This window comes from Ahaetulla prasina, chromosome 1, assembly GCF_028640845.1.
Source record: "Ahaetulla prasina isolate Xishuangbanna chromosome 1, ASM2864084v1, whole genome shotgun sequence".
In the NCBI taxonomy this organism is placed as follows: Eukaryota; Metazoa; Chordata; class Lepidosauria; order Squamata; family Colubridae; genus Ahaetulla; species Ahaetulla prasina.
The window spans coordinates 230,373,755-230,395,926 of record NC_080539.1 but is presented as its reverse complement, the minus strand read 5'-3'; the positions used below and the strand labels follow the sequence as shown (position 1 = coordinate 230,395,926).

The 22,172-nt window shown below is 38.7% G+C and overlaps 1 protein-coding gene across 2 annotated transcripts in view; it reads left to right on the top strand.

Moving 5' to 3' along the window:
• LYPD6 (LY6/PLAUR domain containing 6) overlaps positions 1-22,172 on the top strand; it is a 63,822-nt gene that overhangs the window by 29,675 nt on the left and 11,975 nt on the right. The window contains exons 1-2 of one of the 2 annotated variants that reach the window (XM_058193122.1): positions 7,307-7,409; positions 19,391-19,580. In XM_058193122.1, the coding sequence (XP_058049105.1) occupies positions 19,463-19,580 (118 nt within the window). In that variant the 5' untranslated portion in view covers positions 7,307-7,409; positions 19,391-19,462. Of the gene's footprint in view, positions 1-7,306; positions 7,410-19,390; positions 19,581-22,172 lie in introns of those variants that run through there. The other variant, XM_058193114.1, reaches the window with a different exon arrangement.

Below are 22,172 nucleotides of genomic sequence, written 5' to 3'. Positions count from 1 at the left end.
AAGGGGATCCCCATTGGCTTATAATTGAAATTTCACCCCTTTGCTTGGAATTATTGTATTGTTGGTTATTCTGGAAAGTTTTGAGCTGGAGACAATATTTTATGTTTTATATAAAGTACAGTAGTAAAAATTATGCTGCATAATTTATGACTAGTACAGATGATGTTACTTAGTTTGGATAATGAAATGTCTGCAAAACAACAACAACAACCAAGCTTAGATAGATAGATAGATAGATAGATAGATAGATAGATAGATAGATAGATAGATAGATAGATAGATAGATAGATAGATAGTGTTTCCCCGAAAGTAAGACCCTGTCTTATATTTTTTGAACCCTGAAATAAGTGCTTGGCCTTATTTTCAGGGAGGTCTTATTATTTTGGGGTGTGTGGAGCAAGATGGGGCTCCTCTTGCCGTCTTACCTGATTTCCAGCTCTGTAGCCTTAACCCTAACCAGAGGAAATGGCAGGGACCAGCTGCATATGTGGTTGAATATTTTCAGGGGAGGGCTTATTTTGGGGGGAGGGCTTATTTTCAGGGGACAGTTTATTTTGGGGGGAGAGCTTATTTTCAGAGAAGGTCTTATTTTCGGGGAAACACGGTAGGTAGGTAGGTAAATAAAGGTTGACTCAGCCTTTCATCCTTTATAAGGTAGGTAAAATGAGGACCCAGATTGTTGGGGGGGCAATAAGTTGACTTTGTAAAAATATACAAATAGAATGAGACTATTGCCTTATACACTGTAAGCCGCCCTGAGTCTTCGGAGAAGGGCGGGGTATAAATGTAAACAAAAAAAAAAATAGATAGATAGATAAAATCACTTAGCCTTGCAAAGGCAATTAAGTCCAGCATGGTTCCATCATCATGATTGTTACTGTTCAACACACAGCCAGATGTTTATACTGGATTTGGCATTTTTATCCACCTGTTGAGTCCTTCCCAAAAATCTGGGATAGGCAGATGTTATTGTTTGATGGTGTTAAGAGATATTGTGAAAAGGATGTAAACTGTTCCAAGTAAAGCTGCCTTTTATTGTTCTTTCCATCTTTTATATATTTTCGTTAACTGAAGGCAATGAACATGCTTAATATTCCTGCCTCCTATTTTCCCCACAGATTTTGTTTTCTAATTTCAGAAACAGTCTTTCGAAAGTACTCTTGAGAGTAGTCCAAGGCTGAAGCTGTAAGGTGGGAGGCTAAAGGTCTCAAGCCCCCTGTACTTCCAATTCTCACTATCTGTTTTCTAAGAGATGCTTTACCTGACTCCAGTGTGTGTGAGAAAGAGTGCGGTCATACCCTGTGTATTTTTTCTGGTTATTAAAAGGTAAAACATGCAAAAAGTGAAATTATTTCAACAGAGTACCTTCTGATTTTATAACATAGATGTGAGTAGATAATACACCCCTTCTCTTCCTCTTTGGGAACAAGATGAATTTCATCAAAGATAAGTAAAACAAAACGTTATTTTTAAAAAATAAGACAATACATAACACCCTTTGCTCATTTTAAAACTTAAAAATGCAAGAATTCATTTCTGAAAAAGAGAAAATACAGTTGTCCAGATTGCAGTAAAGCAGCTGTTTAAGAGTAGTGTACAAAGGAAAAACAGAGTGCTATTTTCTGTTTATGACTGAACGTGTATCTATTTGAGGAAATGTCAAGATTTAGATCAAGGCCCATAGATAGATTTCTAGATCACAATTTCTTTTGCTGATTGCTTCTAAGTCTTTAAAAATATATAGAAGTCTGATAAATGTGACAGAAAAGCATATGTGAATAAACTCTATTCTAAAAAACATATAAGGTAATCTACTTATGACTTAATAGATCCCAGAATTATGGTTGTGTGAGGATTGTGCCTGGTTTTACAAGCTTTTATGCCAGCTGAAATACCCCAATGTGGTGAGTAGAAATCTGTGCTGAAGTCTCTAGCAGCCTCTTCCAACTGATTTTGCTACGGAATTGGCATCTAGTCATGCAAGTTGCCGTTCTGGTGTAGCATGATTGTACTTGCACCAGTTAAATTATTATCACCCACACATGCTCAACGGGTCACTGGGATGTATAAAGATTCTCTCACCATTTGCTGATCAGTCTTCTGCAGAAGCAGTTAGTAATGAGTATTTCAGCACAGATGGTGCAGTTTGGGAATATGAAGAAGTTTCTAACATAGTGATTGGCAGTTGTGTGCTGCAGGAGGAATGATTCAAACACCACCTAAACATATTGGCTGCACTCAGTATGTTCCATTTCCATTTTGTCCTACAGCATGTACAAGAAATAGCATATAGTTGAAATTTGAGCTTGGAGTCCAGTTTCTTGGTATGGTTGACTGCAAAAATTGCCTTGGTGGAAGTTAATGAATTGTAGGCTTAGATCTAGCATGGGTTTTATTTTGTCCTCAGCTCTCTGTGAGTGGGAATTGCTGCACTGATATGTGTCCAGCTGGATCTAGTAAACTCTATCTTAATAAAGCATAGGAAACTTTGTTAGAGATGTAATGATGATCAGAGTGAGATTTACCTTTATTCATCTTGATCAGTTAGGATCACCATTGCTTTTATTTCTAAGTACATAGTAATCTGATGGCAGAACACATCTAAGTATGGCTACCACGAGTCTGATTTGGAGAGACAGAAAGCGGCCTGCACAAAAATGTTTTGGTGGAATGATGGTTCCCTTGTCCCTCATCTCAGCCAAACTGTGGCAATGCCAGGAGAAAGATAAATGTCAAGTAAGGAAAGGGTGTTGGACACACAATTTCTGTCCTTAGTTTTGCTGCTTTTCCCTTAGCTCAGAATGCTGAACACATTTCTGCTAGGTGAATTGAAATAATTATTGGAGATGCTCAGTTTTTCATCTATCAAAACATCCTTTAAAATGGCTGTTGAGCAAAGGCAGCATATATTTATGAAGGATAATACAAAAATATATATTTCAAGCCGCATTTGCATGCTTATTGTGGTTTCATTTGATAGATTTTTGAGTAAAACCCTGTAGCAAACTGCTTATGCAAGTTGTATGGCCCTGAAGGGATTAGACCTGCTCTTGACAAGTAATGTGGATTCAGATTTAACTGGTGTTGCAGTCAAAGTGATCGTGTTTAATATTTCAGTCACTTGATCTAGTTTGAAGGAATGTCAGCATAAACCTGTTCTCCCACTTGTCTAAAAGCCGTGCTTGAAAGAGGAGGTGAAATTGTGTTACTTGCTGGCTGCATAAGGACATGATTTTAGTAGGTATAGCTTTCCATCTTTAGTGTCCTGAGGCTGGGTTCCCAAATATAAAGTATTCATTTCTTGTTTTCTGAAAAGCACCTGAAGGCAGGACAAGAAGCAATGGATAGAAACTAATCAAGGGGAGACCCTACTTAGGAATAAGGAGAAATTTCCTGACAGTTAGAACAATTAATCAGTGGAATGACTTGCCTCCAGAAGTTGTGGTGTTCCATCACTGGAGGTTTTTAAAAAGAGATTGGACAACGATTTGATTGAAATGGTATAGGGTCTCCTGCTTGAACAGGGGACTGGACTGGAAGACCTCTAAAGTCCTTTCCAACTCTTAAAAAAGGGAATCTCCCATTTATTAAAATGATAAGATCATAGGGCACCTGGAGGCCTAGGTTTGGAAGATAGACCAATATTCAACTGCCATTTTGTCTTGTAAAATGTCTTTTTTAAAAAGTAAATTAAAATAAAGCCAAATATTTGATGCTGATCTGGAGTTTAATCTGTAAAACTACATGTTCACATTTAAATTTTCCACATCTTTAGTTTATGCTTTTTCTGATCTATGAAGGGCAGTAGTGGATTTTTAAAAAAAATAATTTTTATTAAACAGTTTTTTAAAAATTTTTTGACAGTTTTCTTCTTTAGGCAGGAGTGGTTTTAAGTACTTTGCATTTTGCTGCATCCCCAACTTTGTATTCTGAAATTCTTTAATGATTGATAAGTTTTACTGGATTGCTTTATCTCCAATATATCATCTCTAATCAGGAGGTATCATCATATGTTAAGTTTTTGTGCCAAATGCAACTTAGAATATTTCAGTATTAATACGAACAAAGTTATTCTGCATAGTTGGCAAAGAGGCTACACTTAGATTCAATTATTTTTATTAGAAAATTATTTTGACTTAATACACTTTGGATATGGGAATGACTTTCAAGTGGTAGGCTGGTTGTTTTTCAATGCAGCTGCTTCTTTTTAAATCCTTGTCTCCTGCCTCCTCCACACTTGATGGGATTACATTTCCTGGAATTCTAAACCAAGTAGGATTTGGGGAATTCTAGGAAGTACAGTCCCAAAACGTTTGGCAGACACCAAGTTGGAGAAAGCTGCTTGTGATTACATGCCTGGTTTAACACATAAAATGGCCCCTTGATTATAATCTTGCTGCTATCATTCTCACCCTTCCATAGTGTAAAAAAAAAATCCCTGGTTTGAATGTCCATCTGTTCCAAACGCTTTTGCATTACAGTAGAACGGCAAGACTTTTTCTTATTCCAAACCTATTTCAGATCATGAGTATTTGATAACATGATAAGAATACCAGCAGGTTGTTGAAACTATGTGTGTGGTTTCTTATTTGCTGCCAAGTAGATCAAAGTTTAGCAACACCTCAAGATGCCACCAGATCTGGAAGATTAATTTAAAATCTTCATAGTTTTCAGGAGATTTTGATAGTTTTGTGTAACATCTAGGTGGTCTTGCAAGATTCCAATGTGTTGGGTATGTGAGGGGAACTTGAGTCAGATTGCAAAGATAAATGGGAACAAAGCAGGTTGTTGAACCTTGAATAGAAAAGCAATGCTATTATTAAGTATAGTCACTAATTCAAATACATGGCATATGCTTGATACAGTCAAGAGCTCAAATGAATATGCCTCTGTTACTATTATTTCTTGTGCTTCTGAATTTTTGGAATCTAATGAAAAACTATCCTGGAAGACAGATAGCAAATGGCTTAGAGAGACTTGTGCTCTCTGTATTTAGAATAAAGCTTGTAATTAAACTTTCCTTTCTTTTTTATTTCTAATATATTTGTTCACTGTTTGAACGTAAGAGGCCAATCTAGACAACACTAAAAAATCTTGATTGGAAAAATCATTCATCTCTTTAGCACAGGGTTCCCGAAACTGTCGGGTATTATTACCTCCCTTGGTGCAGATTCCAGGGAAGGTGTAAAGAATGTTTTAGTTGTACATTGTTGTACATACTGTACCAAACAATACATTCTTCCTAAAATACCACTTTCAAAGTGAGTATCGTGGTGGAGGAGTCACAAATGTTTCTTTTTTTAATGTCTTTATTAAAAATACAGTTTTTCTGTATTGTTTGCATTATTTATTTATTTATTTTGGTATTTGAATCTTCAGGGAAGGTATGTATATTATAAAGGGAGGATTATGGCAAAGAGTTTAGGAGCCCCCTGCTTTAGCAAATGAAATTTGGAATAGAGATATTTTGATGATGCTACGATATTTTTGAAATTTTTTTTTTTTTTTTAGAAACACCAGCTGAGATTTACTTTAGGGCCAAATAATGGCCAGCTGGATTGTGGAAGGAGAGATTTTAAAGCAATCTTCAGAATTTGCATTATAATTTTGACTATTTGTTGCTTTGTTATAGATTTTTTTGATGATTAAACTTATCTTATGATTTTTAAAGAATTCTTATGACTTGTTGATGAAGGTATCTTTTATGTATACTGAAAGCATATGCACCAAGACAAATTCCTTGTGTGTCCAATCACACTTGGCCAATAAAAAAATTCTCTTCTCTTCTCTTCTTAAAATAAGATGCATTACATTTTATATGCACCGATGATTCACTGTAAAAAAAAGAGAGAGAGAAAACATGAGAGATATGGATAATTCTGGAAAAGGCCAGGCAAGTGAAGAACAACTTTGTTTAAAATAATGCGGCTTTTGTAGCCCTGAACTCTGTTTGCCACTTGTAATTAGAAGCAATGCTAGATGGGTCACTTTTTAGAGAGTAATTAGTACACTAATTGTGTTTGACTGTTTGGCCATGCTTGCATGTTGTAATTGAGGTGGAATGGTGAACTCCTTCATTGGGTCTGTTCAGGGTCTTACTGGTGATAGCGCAATATAATGAAGCTTGTCTAGACTTCAGAATGGATGGAACATATCTGACCTTTTCCCAAGGCTCGGAAGCAAAATGGAAAAGTGAAAAGGAAAGGAGGGGACCCAGACAGGGATGACAGAACACTTGAAGCAGAGAACAAACACTGTCGTTTCACAAAATGTCAGAACAACCGTCTAAAGAGATAGCATAATTGTGGTAAGAAGGATAAACCAACAAATTGCAAAGATAAATGTTTAAAAAGGAAGGTGGAAAAAAAAGTTGGAACTATTTAATATAACTAATGAGATCGTCTGTCAGTCATCTGGAGGGATTTCAAACCTTCTCCCCAGAGGCCAATTGAAAACCATGAAGGAGGTTATGTTGAAGTAGTGGCAGTGTTCAGAAAAACTACCTGTGGAAGAAACACAGACTTGTTTTCTTCAGGGGAACTGGGATATTGAAAAGGAAAGTAAATTCTCGCTCATTCTTTATTGAAAACCATTTAATCACTTTTTAATTTCATCTGTGTACCTTGAGATCAACAATGATATCTAGTGGCAGACCATTAGGGAAAAGCAAGCAAGTTCCATGAATTGTCAATCTAAAACTAGGTCTATTCCTACAGTTTCAGAAATGCTGAGTTAATATATTGACTTTCAACTCTGGTATTGTTGAATCCACAACTACATTCAGTCAGAATGGTGGCAGCTTTTTAAATTTAATACAAGGATGGAGAACTAATGGTCCTCAAATATTGGATTACACCTCACATCAATTCTGCCATTAGTCATAGCAGGTGGAGTTGATGGTAGTAGAAGTCTAACCGTATCTCGAGGACTACTGGTTACCCATTCCTGGTCTTAGGGAAAGGCAGAGAAAGGATGTCAAGGGGAAAGTCTTATTTTTAATAAGTATATAGAAATGGGAATTTCAATAGACCTGGCCCTTATCTCACTCCTGTGTGACCAACTGCATCTATCAAGATTTCTGTCCTGGGAACAATTATTTATAGAGCAGTTGTTTTGTTTGGCCATCTTTAAAAAAAGAAGCTTTAAAATAATTAAAACCAGATCCAGTTATGTTGTTGTTGGTTTGTTCTCCAAGCTTGTTTAGTTTCCGAACATTTCATCACCAGGCTAGGTAATATCATCAGCAGAACTTTGGTTGAAATGTCTTGTTTCAATTTCCTTCTGCTGTTATAGGTCTTATGTGGCCAGTTGGTCATGATGAATGTTACCTAACCTGGTGATGAAATGTTCGGAAACTCAACAAAAAGCTTCGGTGAACAAACTACCACCATCATCTAGCAATATACCAAGTGAGCTACAAATATTTTGCACCATTTCTAGACAGAAATAATAGGTTGTCCAGCTGAATGAATGGGTTATTTGTTACTGATGCTAAATTGAAATAGTTTTTGCAATATTTCTGTTTTATACTACACTATAAACCTCTGGAAAAGCTTTTACTTTTGATGAGTTATCTGCCCTGACCGTTCACATCCTCCTCTGCACCTCTACCTAGTAATTGGACATTTCTCAGGAGTAGCACAAAAGTTGTTGCTACTCTCACAGATGTGGGGTCTTGCCCTTTGTGAAGTTTCAACCAGTATGTTCCTGCCTGTTTCTCTGAATTTGTTGTGCTTGTCCTTACTTTGGTGGAAATTGGATGAAATGCTTCCAAATGTAACAGTAACAGGAAAAGGTTCTGTGTTGTGAAACTATTCGTGTATTTTCTCTCATTAAAGTTATTATAAAACAGAATAAGTGTACACAGAAAGGTGAGGCTGTGAGAAGTGATGAGAAAAAGAAAAAGATTCATTGCCAGTACTCATTTTGAGAGTATCTACATTGCAGCATTTTAGAGATAGAATGATGTAATCAATTTTGCACAGCGAGCTTTTTGTTAAAAATAAAATTGCCACTTGCTTGATTCTTGGTAACAGAGATGGGAGAACAAAACCCTGAGGTCATTGGAGTAATCAGGATTCTCTTAAAGACAACATGATTCACTTAACAACAGCTGTGAATTGCCTGAAAACCCTGGCAAAATAGGTGGTATAACAGGCTGTGATTTACTTAACAGTCACCTAACTCAGCAACAAAATATTATTATAAGTTTAGGACTACCTGGACTTTAAGGCTGCCTAGCAATGCTTATTGTTATGTATACGCATGCGCAGCTGGAAGGCTCCACTCCAGCCCTCACATAGTGCACAAAAATACTTTAAATCTATTGGCTAACGGCTGACAGCTATTTAAATAAAAGAATGCTGCCAGCCTACAGCCTTTGTCTTGTAGTTAGATTGTAACCGAATAAAGAGATTGTCGTTTCACCTGGCTTCGACTCCATTCTTTGCCCAAATCTAACACTTATTAGGAATCATAAGATAAGGGGAACATTTTTTTATCTTGTTTAGATTATATTATTACGACTTCATGATATATTCCAGGCATGTTTCACACAAAATATATATATAATCCAACAATATGGCTGAATGTTGACAATATGGCTGAATGTTGAAAAATGTATATATAATCCAACAATATGGCTGAATGTGTGGAGACTATATCACAGAGCAAATTATACAGAGTGCAACTTGTCCAAGCAATTTCCAGAGCTTTTATCATCCACAGGTGTTAAAAATAAAGAATTATGATGTGTTTATGGTAGCATTTCTGGAAATAGTATTTCATTTTAAACAGTTTAGTTGCAAATATTTGAGGTAAATTTGAATGCTGAGTGGAAACATGGTTGGGAATCTGGAAGAAAATGCAAATTAATCTTTCAAGTGGAGAAGTATCCACTATTTATGGTTTTAAATTTTCTATTTGTGAATAATATAATTGATGTAGAGGTCATAAAGTAAAAAAATCTAGCTTTGTACTACCAGATTTGTGGAGGCAAACTGTGTCCCAGTTGTCCCTTTTTATCAGTTTTTTTATGGCTGATGCTTTGTGAATGGCTGTGTGAAAAGTGAAAGAAAAAACAACCCTGAACTTTAAGTTACACAAGATATTTTTTATTTTAAAAAAATGTTTGCTTGAGTGAATTGTTCAAAGGATTTGTTTTCCAATCCATATAGGTTTAGACCTTTTGAAAATACTTTTCTAAAAAATCTTTATCACATGAATGCCGAGTTCTCCACATGAAATAAAATGAAATTGAAAATAATGGTGAAATTTAATCCTCATTTTCATTATTTTTTTGAAGACTTCTTTTTTTATTTATTAAACTGTAATGATTTTTTCAGGGGTTTAAAAGGTGAACTGGAGATACTTGAAACATTTTTTAGCCTGAATGCCGTTGCATATGACGCTCGGTTGTGATTTAACATTATACAGATGGTCCTGTGTGAGTTTTGGGCTTGCATGCTCCTGTCCTGTGGTAAACTGCCGTGCCTTTTGTAACTCTTCTGTCTTGAATGGGCTAAGTATATGAGTTTGGATCCCTAAAATATCTTCTTCAGAAAAGAAGGTTGTTGGTTTTAGTTAAATTTTAGTTAAGTTTCATGTTAAATTCAAACTGATTTCGAACATATGATGTTTACTTGTTTTGAATTAGATTCAAATGTAACATTGCACTGTTTTTTTTTAAAAAAAGAAGCTTCAAACTTTTTTTCAAGGGGGACAGCCAGAATTTTATTCTCATAATATTACACCAGTGATGGCTAACCTTTTTTTTCCTTGAGTGCCAAAAGCGTGCATGCGTACGCTATCGCACGCTGGCACGTGCCCATACCCATAATGCAATGCCACTCCCACATGCCCCGCCCCCCTGCATATGCGTGCAATCCTTGCATATGCGCACAACCACCCTCCCCCCTGCACATGCGCACATGACCCCCCCTTTTGGCTTCACATTCCAAAACAGCACTGGGGGGGGAGAAGCCTTTGCCTCCCAAAATGGCGGGGGGGGGGAATCCTCGGTTCGGGGGGGAGAAAGCCTTTGCCTCCCAAAATGGCTGTGTGTGGGGAGAAGCTTCCAAAACAGCTGTGTGTGGGGGAAGCCTTTGCCTCCCAAAACGGCTGGGAGGGAGGGAAGCCTTTGCCTCCCAAAACGGCTGGGGGGGGAAGCCTCCAAGACGGCTGGGGGGGGAAGCCTTTGCCTCCCAAAATGGCTGTGGGGAGAGGAAGCTTCCAAAATGGCTGGGGGGGGAGGCCTTGTCTCCCAAAATGGCTGGGGGGGGAAGCCTCCCCTTCCAAAACAGCGCTGGGAGGGGAATCTCCGGAGATCTGGGAAGGCACAGGCAACAGAAAGTGAGGAGAAAGGTAGGTCCCAGCACATGTCTCCCACTTGTAGGGCAGACCAGAAAATCAGCTGGCCGGCGGGAAGCCTGCGTGCATGTGCAGTGGAGCTGAGCTGGGCAATGGCTTGTGTGCCACCTGTGGCACGTGTGCCATAGGTTCGCCATCACGGTGTTACACCATGGGTTTTTTTAAGAGAGGGAGAGGGAGAGGGAGGGAGGGAGAAGAGAGAGAGGGAGAGAGAATATTATTTTTTAAATACAATAATATCCAATATGCAACAATTAGCATTAGTTTTGGAGGATTAGAACAAGTCTTCCATCGTGTTTTTTTTTGCATCTTTTATGTTTGTACTTGAAGCTACTTTTTCCCTCCTTCCTGAGTAGGATCTGAAAAGCAGGTTAATCAACAAAAAGAGCACTTCCATCAGAGTGGAATTACGTGTTTTTCTGGATCTGCCAATATAATCACTCGGCAATTCTAGAAAATCCAAGAAATTTTCATTAAACGGCTAAAGACGAAAAGAATAAACCATAAGAAGAACCTTGGCACAATCATTTTTCTTTATTAAATTTCTTCCCTGCCTTTCTGTTTGTGTAAATATTCAAGGAGGCTTACCGTGTATGTTTCTGCATGTGTGTGTATAAAATACACATTTCATAACCATAAAAACAATCAAAACAAAAATTAAAAACAAAAGTAAATATTAAAATCAGCATCATGAACATAATAATTGACAACATGGGTTATCAGATAACTAATTCTAAGCAATTAGATTACTAATTAAATATATATTATGCTAATAGTACTTTCAGTATATTTACTCACTTTCCTGTATTGAGCTTACAAAAGGAAATATTTATCCGAAGTAAAATATCACAGAAAAAGTCTTCTCATCTTCTGCATATAATGAAATTCATTTCCTTTCTAAAAACAATAATAACAATGCTACTAGCAACAAATGTTCTTTCATAGTGGATGAATTGGATTAAAAATGCATGTTGGCTAAATCTAATCAACAGATTTATATAGAGTAGGGAAAAAAACTAAGGGTAAAACTTAAAATTTGATAAGACTCAAAGCGGCCAACTTGCATTTGCTAACTTTATAAATAATATTGTGCAACTGTCATGAATAACAGAATGCATGAAATCACCAAATAACAGAGTATCAATCATAAAAGGAACTGGTGTAGCCAGTGGACTTCATAAATATTTATGGTACAAAGAAAGAGAAGAATCCAAAATTATAAGACAAAGTTTGTTAAGATGGAATATTTTTAAAACAAGAATAAGTCTGTTTTACCATCACATGCTTTCTATTTCAGGGATAAATATGGCAAAAAAGATTTAATCAAACATACTGATAAGGTATATCCAGCCTCAGAAAATAGACTAAAAACACAGCCAGAACTTTTTATTTATTTATTTATTTGCATTTATATCTACTCAGTGAAGATAAAAATTCACTATGAATGATACATTTACAAACTGTAGGACAAATAAAAAGTGATTTTAAGAAAGAATAAGGAACCTTGAAGAAGATGACTGAAACATTTACGCAAAATCAAGATTACGTTTAGGTATATAAAAATAGTTACTGAAATATAATATAGAAAGATGATAAAGTGGATTGGAAACTTCAATCACAGTATAACAGTGGAAAAGTGGAAGAGCTCTGGGGAAAAAAATCAATAAAATGTATTCCAAGCTATAAATGTAAGGGGAAATTGTTATAAAATGTTCTATAGATGGTACATAACCCTAACAGTGATTACCAATTTGCCTTACAACAGTAAAAATTGGAAATAAGAAATAGTCTGTCACATGTGATAGTCTTGTAAAAAAATGTAGATGAAAAATACCACTTTGTTAAAATGCATGTTGAGAGCAGCTCAAATTTGGCACAACATTGTAAAAAAACACACCCTCCTTTGCTAATGATACTGTACAAGATTGCAAGGCAAACATTGGAGGTATGTAGAAGTCACGAAAGTGACAATATATAGTATATCATAATAAAAGTTTACTAAATTTAAGAATAGTTCCTTATTATTACACGGCAAGAAAAAATCAGTCATTTGGGATATGGTTTCTAGAAAAAGAATCATGAGACCAATTAAAAATAATGGATCAAATTCCTTAACTAGATACTAACCATAATTTTCAAGACTTGATGAAAAGTGCAAATATTTATGTTATGGTTAGCGGTTGAGAAATAAATGGGGGAGAAGGGGAAAATATGTCACTTTTTCGTAATATTTTTATTCATGCTTTATTTTTTCTTTTCCATTTTGGTTTTCATATCTTTATTCTTGTGTATTTTTCTTCCGCACTTGCCATGTAATAATGAAATGGAACTTTAAAAATGGATGTTTCAGAGTTAAGATGCATTATTGCAAGGATTGCTCTCATTATTACTTGGAACCAAATAGAAAGGCAGAGATGTGCAATTAATTTTCCCATATGAGAAACTGGCCATATGAAAAACTGGCATTGTTGTGGAGTGCCAAACCAATAGGGCTGTAAAGAAGTGTAGGCATACACACACACATCTGCAATTTGGGGGGAAACAATAGCATTTGCCTTCAAAATAAAAGCAGTGCAGTTATATTGCATATTTGGTACATTTATTTACATTTGATTTCTAATTTTCCAATTAGCTTCATGTGGGCTGGGCAAAGGGTTGGATATGGCTCAGGGACTGTAAAATGCCCAGGTCTGCATTAAGGTATTTTTAGACAGCTTGGAATGAAGGTCTCAATGCATTTTTCTTTGGGCTACCTCAGGGGTGTCCAAACTGCGGGCCAACTGCGGCCCGCGGGTCAGTTTTTATTGGCCCGCAGCAAATTCTGAAAGTATAATTGAATATGGCCCTTTTCGGCCGCCTCCTGGTGCTTGCCCGGTGGTTCGCTGCGAGGCTCGCGGCTCCTCCCCATGGGCGGGGAATAATGGAGGGGGCGGAGGAGACGGCGAGCGGGAAAGAGGCTGCTGGCCATGCCTGACCCCAGCAGTTCTACCCTCGCCTTCCTCAGGCCGCCTGGCGAGGCTCCTCGCGCCTCCCCATGTCGGACACGCGTGGCGGCAGTGACAGCCATCGAGAAACAGGTGAGGAGGCGGCGAGCGGGAAAGAGGCTGCTGGCCGTGCCCAACCCCAGCAGTTCTACCCTCGCCTTCCTCGGACCACCTGGCGAGGCTCCTCGCGCCTCCACCCCTTGGGCAGGGAATAACGAAGGGAGGGGGCGGAGGAGGCGACGGCGAGCGGGAAAGAGGCTGCTGGCCATGCCCGACCCCAGCAGTTCTACCCTCGCCTTCCTCGGGCCGCCTGGCGAGACTCCTCGCGCCTCCACCCCTTGGGCAGGGAATAACGAAGGGAGGGGGCGGAGGAGGCGGCGGCGAACGGGAAAGAGGCCGCTGGCCGTGCCCGACCCCAGCAGTTCTACCCTTGCCTTCCTCAGGCCGCCTGGCGAGGCTCCTCGCACCTCCACCCCTTGGGCAGGGAATAATGAAGGGAGTTTCAAGTTCATACCAAATACAAAACAAAAGCCAAGATCAGGGGTGTCCAAACTTGGTCTCTTTAAGACTTGTGGACTTCAATTCCCAGAGTTCCTCAGCCACACCCCAAAATAAGCCACGCCCACAGAACTGGTACAAAAAAAATTAGCCCCCCCCCCCCCGTTCAATGGTGTGGCCCAGGCCTTTGCTTATTTTTCTGTATTTGGCCCTCACCAAAAAAACTTTGGACACCCCTGGGCTACCTGATCTGGGTTGCAAAAATGAATAACCACGAGATGGTAGAAAAGTGAGGTAGAAAACCCAACCTCTTTCCTGCCATCTGATGGTTATTTGGATTTTGGCAACTGGTATATATAATTAGTGTTAGGATCATAAAGAAAAGAGGCAGAATCCTGCTTGGATGTTTCCAGTACAACTGAAATGTACTATTAGGTGTAACTCATCAGGGGTCCCTGCTTAAGATGGGGCAGAATGACACAGGTAAATCCTGCTGTGTGGAGTCACTTTGCAAAATAAGATCTGCACTGTATAAATTAAATAAATAATTCAAGGATATTAGAAGTACTGTTGTGACTGTTATTATTATGGCATATGGACAATTGATAGTTAATGTCAGCCCTGAAGCCATTTTGGAGCATCTTCAGGGCTGCCACAGCAAGGCCAGTTGGTGCTGTGGGAATGTGAGGGAGCGAGATAGAGATAGCTGGGGGATGTGTAGCCAAAACAACATTCTTCCCTTGGGAAACAAGGACATTCTCACCAGGGGCTGGAAAGGCATGGATTAAAGCAGTGGTGGAATTTTTTACTACCGGTTCTGTGGGCGTGGCTTGGTGGGCATGACAGGGGAAGGATACTGCAAAATCTCTATACCCACTCCACTCTGGGACCAGCCAGTGGTGGTATTTGCCGGTTCTCCGAACTACTCAAAATTTCCACTACTGGTTCGCCAGAACCTGTCAGAACCTGCTGAATAATACCCTTGGATTAAAGCTAACTGGAGTTGGGACTGTGACCTGATTGGACCATGTGATGAATGTGTGACCTGGGGGCAAGAACTTTGGGGTTTTGATTTGGCTGGGGAAAACCTTGGGTCCTTCCATTGAGTTTTCACCAGCTGTGCCAATATGACATTCCTAATAAATTCTTACTTTGAGGAAACTCCAGGCCTCAGAGTTTTGATTGCATTGTGTCTGTTACTTGGAACCCTGACGGTTAACTCCAGTTCTTTTGGTCTAGTAATAAGTTGCCATGTTAATCGAAAAAAACAGCAGTTGTGTAGCTACTTAGTGAATTAACTATGGTAGCTAATTTCAGATTTGTTTCAGAACAAGACAAGTGAGACCCATCTTTTTGCAAAGAGAGGTGAAGGAAAATGTGTAGTGTGTTAAAGCTCTGAGAACTTCAAATTACCTATTACCTATAGAAGGACAAAAATAGTAGGCTTGTAATCTAAGTACAATACCTAAACCCCCAAACTATAGGATGTTTTGGATATTTTCTGCAGCATCACTTGCTAGAACGAATTATTCTCATTAACGAGCGTACCTCACTCTCACATTTTCACTGCTGGGCGAACCAGTTGTTAATTTGTGTGCCGCCCACCTCTGCTTATAAAAATTTGGGCATATGGGGAAAAAAAGAATTAAGTGATAATTGAAAATATGTATTAGAGCAATCTCAAATGGCTGAAAGAAAAATACAATGGAAAAAAATCAAAAGTAGGGAAAGAAAGTAAAATTCAGAACACAATACACAGTGAATATTATAGATGGGAAACTAGCATAATAAACATTTGAGTTCTAAAGAGTTGACTCTCTCCCTTCAGTGTTGAATGGTTATGATTACTGGGTTTCTTTTAAAATCCAGTGTGAATTGGTATTCATGGTGGACTTCATTCAGGGATTAACATGGGATAGGTGGTTCTTGGCAATTTTTGATTCAGCCTCTCTAGTGATTCAATTATAGTTTAATAATCGGTATTCTTCTGATAGTTCATTTTTCTTCTCTTGTATCTTTAGGTCTTTTGTAGTCTTGGCACTGAAAAGAAACCATGTCCCAAAGGTGCTTTTTCAATATTTCAGCCATTCCCCACCATGCAGTCAGAGCTGAAGAAGCTTCTTGGATGAGAAGCGAAATGTCTTCAAAGAAAAACCAGAAAGTCCAGTTGCCTCTTAAAAAAGCACCTTTGGGACAACCATGACCTTGGATGACTGAGAATCTCAATAGACATGCACCTGGTGACCACATATGGCCGGAATAAAATATAGTTATCATAAGGAATAAGGGCTGCCATCTCCTTTCTTTCTATTTTATTTCTCCCCACCTGTTCTTGTTTTGTTAACTTCATAAAAGGAACTATTTTGCACATACCAATTTCAAATAGTTAAGTATGTCAATGTGTTTTCACTATGATAGCAGCTGTGGATTAAGCCCAGATGGCTTGACTTTCTAGGCTGTGAGAGTTGGTGGTAGCATTCATGCAATTTGTTCTAAAAGATTTGCCCTCTGGCAATGTTAGTACACTCACTTGTTCTTTTTTCCCTCTTGAGATCCTTCTGCTTGGTCTTTTGATCTGCCTTTTAATGCAGGTTTCTGGCTTTTTGTACTTGGAGCTTTTACAATACGACTGTCAGTAGAGACTTGGCAGTTAGGTTGCTAATTAGAGCTACTTCTGTGATTTACCGTACTTTGGGTTTTAATAAGTGTAGAGACATCAGCTCAGTGGATTAGACAATAACTCAGAAATGGGTTTAATTCACAAGGTTGTGCACCCTTTACTGTAGCACATTTCCCTAGAGTATCTAGTATTCTATTCAGCTCCTTTTATAAAACATGTATCGGAACCGTATTTGCACCTTTTATATGTTTATCAACTGTTCGAAGTTACAGCATCACTTACAATTGTTCTTTGCACGTATGACTATTGCAGAATATCGATGCTCACATGATCAAAATTTGGGCCCTTCGCAACCAGTATGTATTTACAATTGCAAGATCATGTAATCACTATATGCAACTTTCCTGGCTGGCTTCTGATTAGCAAAAGTTAATGGATTTGTTTAACAACCATACGTTTTACTTAACAGCTGCAGTGGTTCAAGCATGGCAAAAAAAGTTGTAAAATTGGGTGCGATTCAGTTAACAACCACGTTGCTAAGCGGTGGAAATTTTGTGCCAATTGTGATAGTAAGTCAAGGGCTACCTGTATTGTATCCCTGGATCAAAGTACAACCAGAACTTTTTGAGATGTTCTTGTGACACTGCTGGTGCTGTCAGCCTGAACAGGTCTCTTCCTTACAAAGACTTTTGGCCCTGATCCATTGGTCTTTCAAGTGCTCTTTGAAGACTTGGCCCTTCAGAAAGATCTTAGATGTGTCTGGGATCAGTTTCTGAGATCTTGTGCTTTATTTTTTATTTTATTTATTCATTTGTCGACTATGTATTAGATAATATATATAAGTATAAGCATGAATTGAATACATAAAATGAATACAATTAAAGGGAACGTTAGGACAGGGATGGTAGGCACGCTGGTGCTCTTATGAATGCCCCTTACAGACCTCTTAGAAATGGAGTGAGGTCAAAGTAGCCAGTCTAAGGTTAAAATTTTGGGGATTTTGGGATGAAACCACAGAGTCAGGTAGTGCATTCCAGGCATTGACCACTCTGTTGCTGAAGTCATATTTTCTGCAATCAAATTAGGAGAAGTTTACCTTAAATTTGTATCTATTGTGTGCTCGTGTATTGTTGTGGTTGAAACTGAAGTAGTCATTGACAGGTAGGACATTGTAGCAGATGATTTTATGAGCTATGCTTAGGTCATACTGAAGTATTTTTAATAGTTTTGCACCTTTATTTTGAGCATGCTAATTGAGGTGGAAACATTATTATGGCAGAATTAATAACAGGTAATTTAATAATGTCCTGCTTAAATTTAATATGCAGTGGTTCTTTGACAAAGTAAGAAGACTTGAAATTTCCTCAGAGAAAAATGTTTGAAAAATATCTTTGTTATTAGAGCAACACCAATTGTGGGATAATAAATAGCTTGCTCTGAGAATTGTGTGTCTACCTCACACATTGCTTCATTCTATATAAAAATGCACAGGGCTAGAGAAGGATGGGAACGGTGGAGGAATTCCATTATCAGCATGATCGTAATTTAGAGCGATCATTTTTACAGCCTAGCTATTGCTGTGGGTCAGGCTTACAAGTGATAACATCCCATCTGATTAGAATTTAATTTTTTTCTTTCTTCTTGTAGCAAAGGGCAAATTGAAAGTACTAACCACTTGTATCCTATCATTAAACATTTAACCAAAATACTATTGAAAAAAATGTGCCAGCTGCAAAAAATCCAGTCATGAAACCTAAAATGTACAACATTTTGAGAGTCAGCTTATCAGTGGGTGGTACATTTTTTTCATGCTATTTTTGTTTATAATTTGACGGTGGTCTTATCTGTGGAAGGGTTTATATGCATGTATATGTGGTACTGTACTAAATATAACTTTGATGTGCTAAACCTGAGTGTTTAAAGTAAAAGAAATCACCTTTTTTTGTGGCTAAGACTACTCGCCACGTTTATGAGAGCACTAAATCTTTCTCTTCTTTGGCTTTCATTGCCAACCAACCACTAATCCCTTTGGATTAAAAACAACTCAGACAAGCAAAATTGCCAGCATTTTTAAAACAATAGCCCACAGTGGACTGCAGGATTCTAACTACTAAATAAAAGATTGGGTATAATTGGCCAGTGGTGTGAGCATACATGTTTGAGACACGGATTTTGGCTTCAATTTGAAGGGCTCATTACAGCTTTTATGATGTGTGGATTTTGAAATACAGCAGAAAGAATGGAAAAGGCAATACTAGCCAAAGCTGCAACCTTGCTGTGCAAAAAAAGAATGTGCCACTTCAGTTGAAGTTGAGTTAAGCTTCCCATTCATGTTGCATTGGGGAATGTTTCAAACGGGAGGATTAGATGCGCATGAATAATAAACAGGGAAAACTGTACATTGCAGGCACATATGAGTGCACTGGGAACTTGTTACTACTGGCTATTTCTGGTGAATTTCCATGGTGTAAGATTGTCCTGCCAAATCATTGTGGGGGGATAATGTGTGTGTGTGTGTGTGTGTGTTTGTGCGCGCGCAGAGAAAAATACACTGTGCAGCCAATTTAGATTAGATACTGACTTTGGCCTTTTTGCAGAGCTGCTGAAGATCTTGAGGAAATGCCCATTGTAGTCTTGTGATTCGGTATTTTTTTTAAACTAGAGAGGCAAGATATTTTTCAAGGAAAAAAAATGGAAAGACAAAAAACCAATGGGAACAAAGCAATTGTTTTCTGTTGTAATCAATTTTCATAAGATGAGAAATGGAAAAGATCTGACATGCTTGGTGTCCAAGCTTGGTAGAACCGATGTCTGAGGATCAGCGTTGGTTTCTACTCTTACTATACCTCCTGAATTATGCAGGTATGGGGTTACCTGTTGATTTACCTTACCTGTTTTTCTTTCCTTGTGTGTTTCTTAGATTCCTGGGCCTTCTGGTGACAAGGAGAACTTGATTTCAAGCCATCTGCATGTTTGATGCTCCCGCTCTGCTATGGAATCCTGGCCTACGCTGGGCTGGCTCCTCTTCCTTAGCTTAATTGCTGACTGCCTGAAGGGAACGCGAGCGCGGGACTTTACAGTGAAAGATATTGTGTACCTTCATCCTTCAAGTAAGACTTGTGAAGCAGGCCATAACTTATACAAGGACTACGGAAAGCTCAAAGAATAAAACCAGGAGATAGCACATACAGGAGAGCACAAATGCCCTCAGATTGCTAGCGCGTAGAAAATAAAGCAAAGAGATGTTGCAATTTGTGTCTACGAAGTGCTGGGTTTTGCATCAAAACTTCTTTCTGTCTGTGGCCTGTCAACTGGAAAAGCCAAAGGAGCTTCTGTCCCATTATTGCTCTTGGACAGAAGCTCCTTTGGGCTATGTTGCGGGTAATGTTCTCTGGTTTGACTTGCCAAAATCTATTCTCTGCCACACTTGCTAATGAGGACTTTGGTAAATCATCTTGATGAGACAAATGGTACATTCTCTGCAGCAATTGCTAGATTTTTGCAAGCAATCCAGAGGCATCTCCTCGTTCTCCAGCTTTTGTGAGAGATCTGGGAAATAGTGGCCAGATTTCATTGGCTGAAGAGTTTGTAGAAATTCAGCAATTTCCTTCAGAATCATTGGACAAAATGTGGCCTGTGCTGCCAAAAAAGTCCGAGATGCTGCAAAACAGTGCAATATAAACATCCTGGTAAGGGAGGTGGCCACATAGCTTTGGAAGAAACTTTGAGAGAGTGCCTCTTTTGGTGAAGCAAAGCAGGTCCCTGATTTTGGGGAATGCTCTGAAAAACAGGATAGTCCATGCAGAAAGTAAACACTGTAGCTTCCTAAAATATTAAGGAAAAAGAGTATAATTAGGGAGTGTGTGCTTTGTGCTACGTCACTTTTCCCCAAGTGCTATTTAGAACTGTCGTATTGATTGTGATCATGGGCCAGAAGAAATCCTTTGCAGGAAGACAGTTCTTAGTAGCTAGATTGGGTTCCTGATGTAAGTTAAATGGAATTTATAACAGAATAACAGAGCTGGAAGGGATCTTGGAGGTCTTCTAGTCTAAGCCATTGCCCAATCAGGAAATCCATTTGAGACAAATAGCTGTTCAATCTCTTCTGAAAAAATTCCAGTATTGGAGCACCCACAACTTCTGAAAGCAAACCATTCCATGAATTAATTGTTTTAACTGTCAGGAAATTTCTCCTTAGTTCTAAGTTGGTTCTCTCCTTGCTTAGTTTCCATTCATTGTTTCTTGTCCTGCTTTGTAAGTATGTCCAGACTAGGAATCTTTGTTAATTTAAACAACTTTTTATTCACGGTGGTTTCAGCTTGTTTAAATATACTACTACTGTTTAAACTAACCACATTTTACTGCTCTTACAGCGAAGAAATAGTAAACTGTTTAATAAAACTCAGATAGCAAATCTCGCTAAGCACCTTCCTCTTGCCTCTACCTACCGAAATAGCTACAAAAAGGGAAAATCCCAAAGGTACTTTTTTCATAGACAAAAAGGGGCACTAGACAAAAAGAGAAAGTATTCACAGTTCAGTCTCATTGATGTTTTGCTAAATTATGATTTAGCGTTGTGTTTAAACCTGGCTTTTTATTGCAGAGGAAACTTTGTAGAAAAGATAAATAAAAGAAACCTAAGATATGTATGTTTGACTATGAACGCTAAGCTGTGCTGTTCATTTTCTGCATGGAACTTTTACTTAATTCTAAATTTAGTGCATGAACTCAGTGCTCTGATGATGGATAGGTGAATTTTAAAAAAGTCAGGAAATGCTTATTTAAAAGGAGGGATTATTAGGAGATAGAAATACATGTTGTGTGGGGAAGAAAACATGGGAGAAGGAAAGCAAATAAACAAGAAACCACATATTCTTTCTTAGATCCAAACTTTTCTTTATAATGTATAGAGCTCAGCTATATCCTTTCCCCCCTCCCCCCTTAATCAGAAAGGGTTGGCTAAAAACTTGGGAATTTTTTTTTGGGGGGGGGTGTTCTGTTCAGCTGAAGCTTTTCTTTTCTGCAGTGCAGATCACAGGTGGGAAAACTTAATTCCTACAGAGCAGGGGTGTCAAACTGGATTTCTTTGAGGGCTGAATCAGCATTGTAGTTCTCCTCCGTGGGCCGATGGGGGTGTGGGGGTGTGGCAGAGGGAGACAGGACAGCTGCCTCCTGCAGCAGCCTGACAGCCAAAACGGGGCACAGGGGGTCTGCGCACAGCCCCCCTGCGCCTCATTTTCACCCTCCGTGGCCTCCTGCAGCACTCTGCCGGCCGAAAATGGCTCGTTTTCACTCCCATTTTTGGGCCTATTTTCGGCCGGCACAGTGCTGCAGGAGGCCACGGAAGGTGAAAATGAGGTGTGGGGGCACACACGTGGCCTGTTTCAGCCGGCAGGGGCACTGCAGGCCGTCCTTTGATATTTCCAGGCTGGCCTGCGGGCTGGATTTAAGCACCAGCCGGCCAGATCCAGTCTGCGGACCTAGAGTTTGACACCCCTGATATAGAGGCACAGGGGGGAATAAACAATTCATTCCAGGTTGGATTCGATCCTGCATGTTATTTGGGGGTATGAAAAGGCATCTATTTGGCTATTAACTATAATTTCTATCTTCTCTAGTCATCATGACTTTATTTGCTTCATTTTCCCTCATGGTTTTGTTGTTATCCTTAATTCTCCCACATGATGCCAAACAAGGGTAAG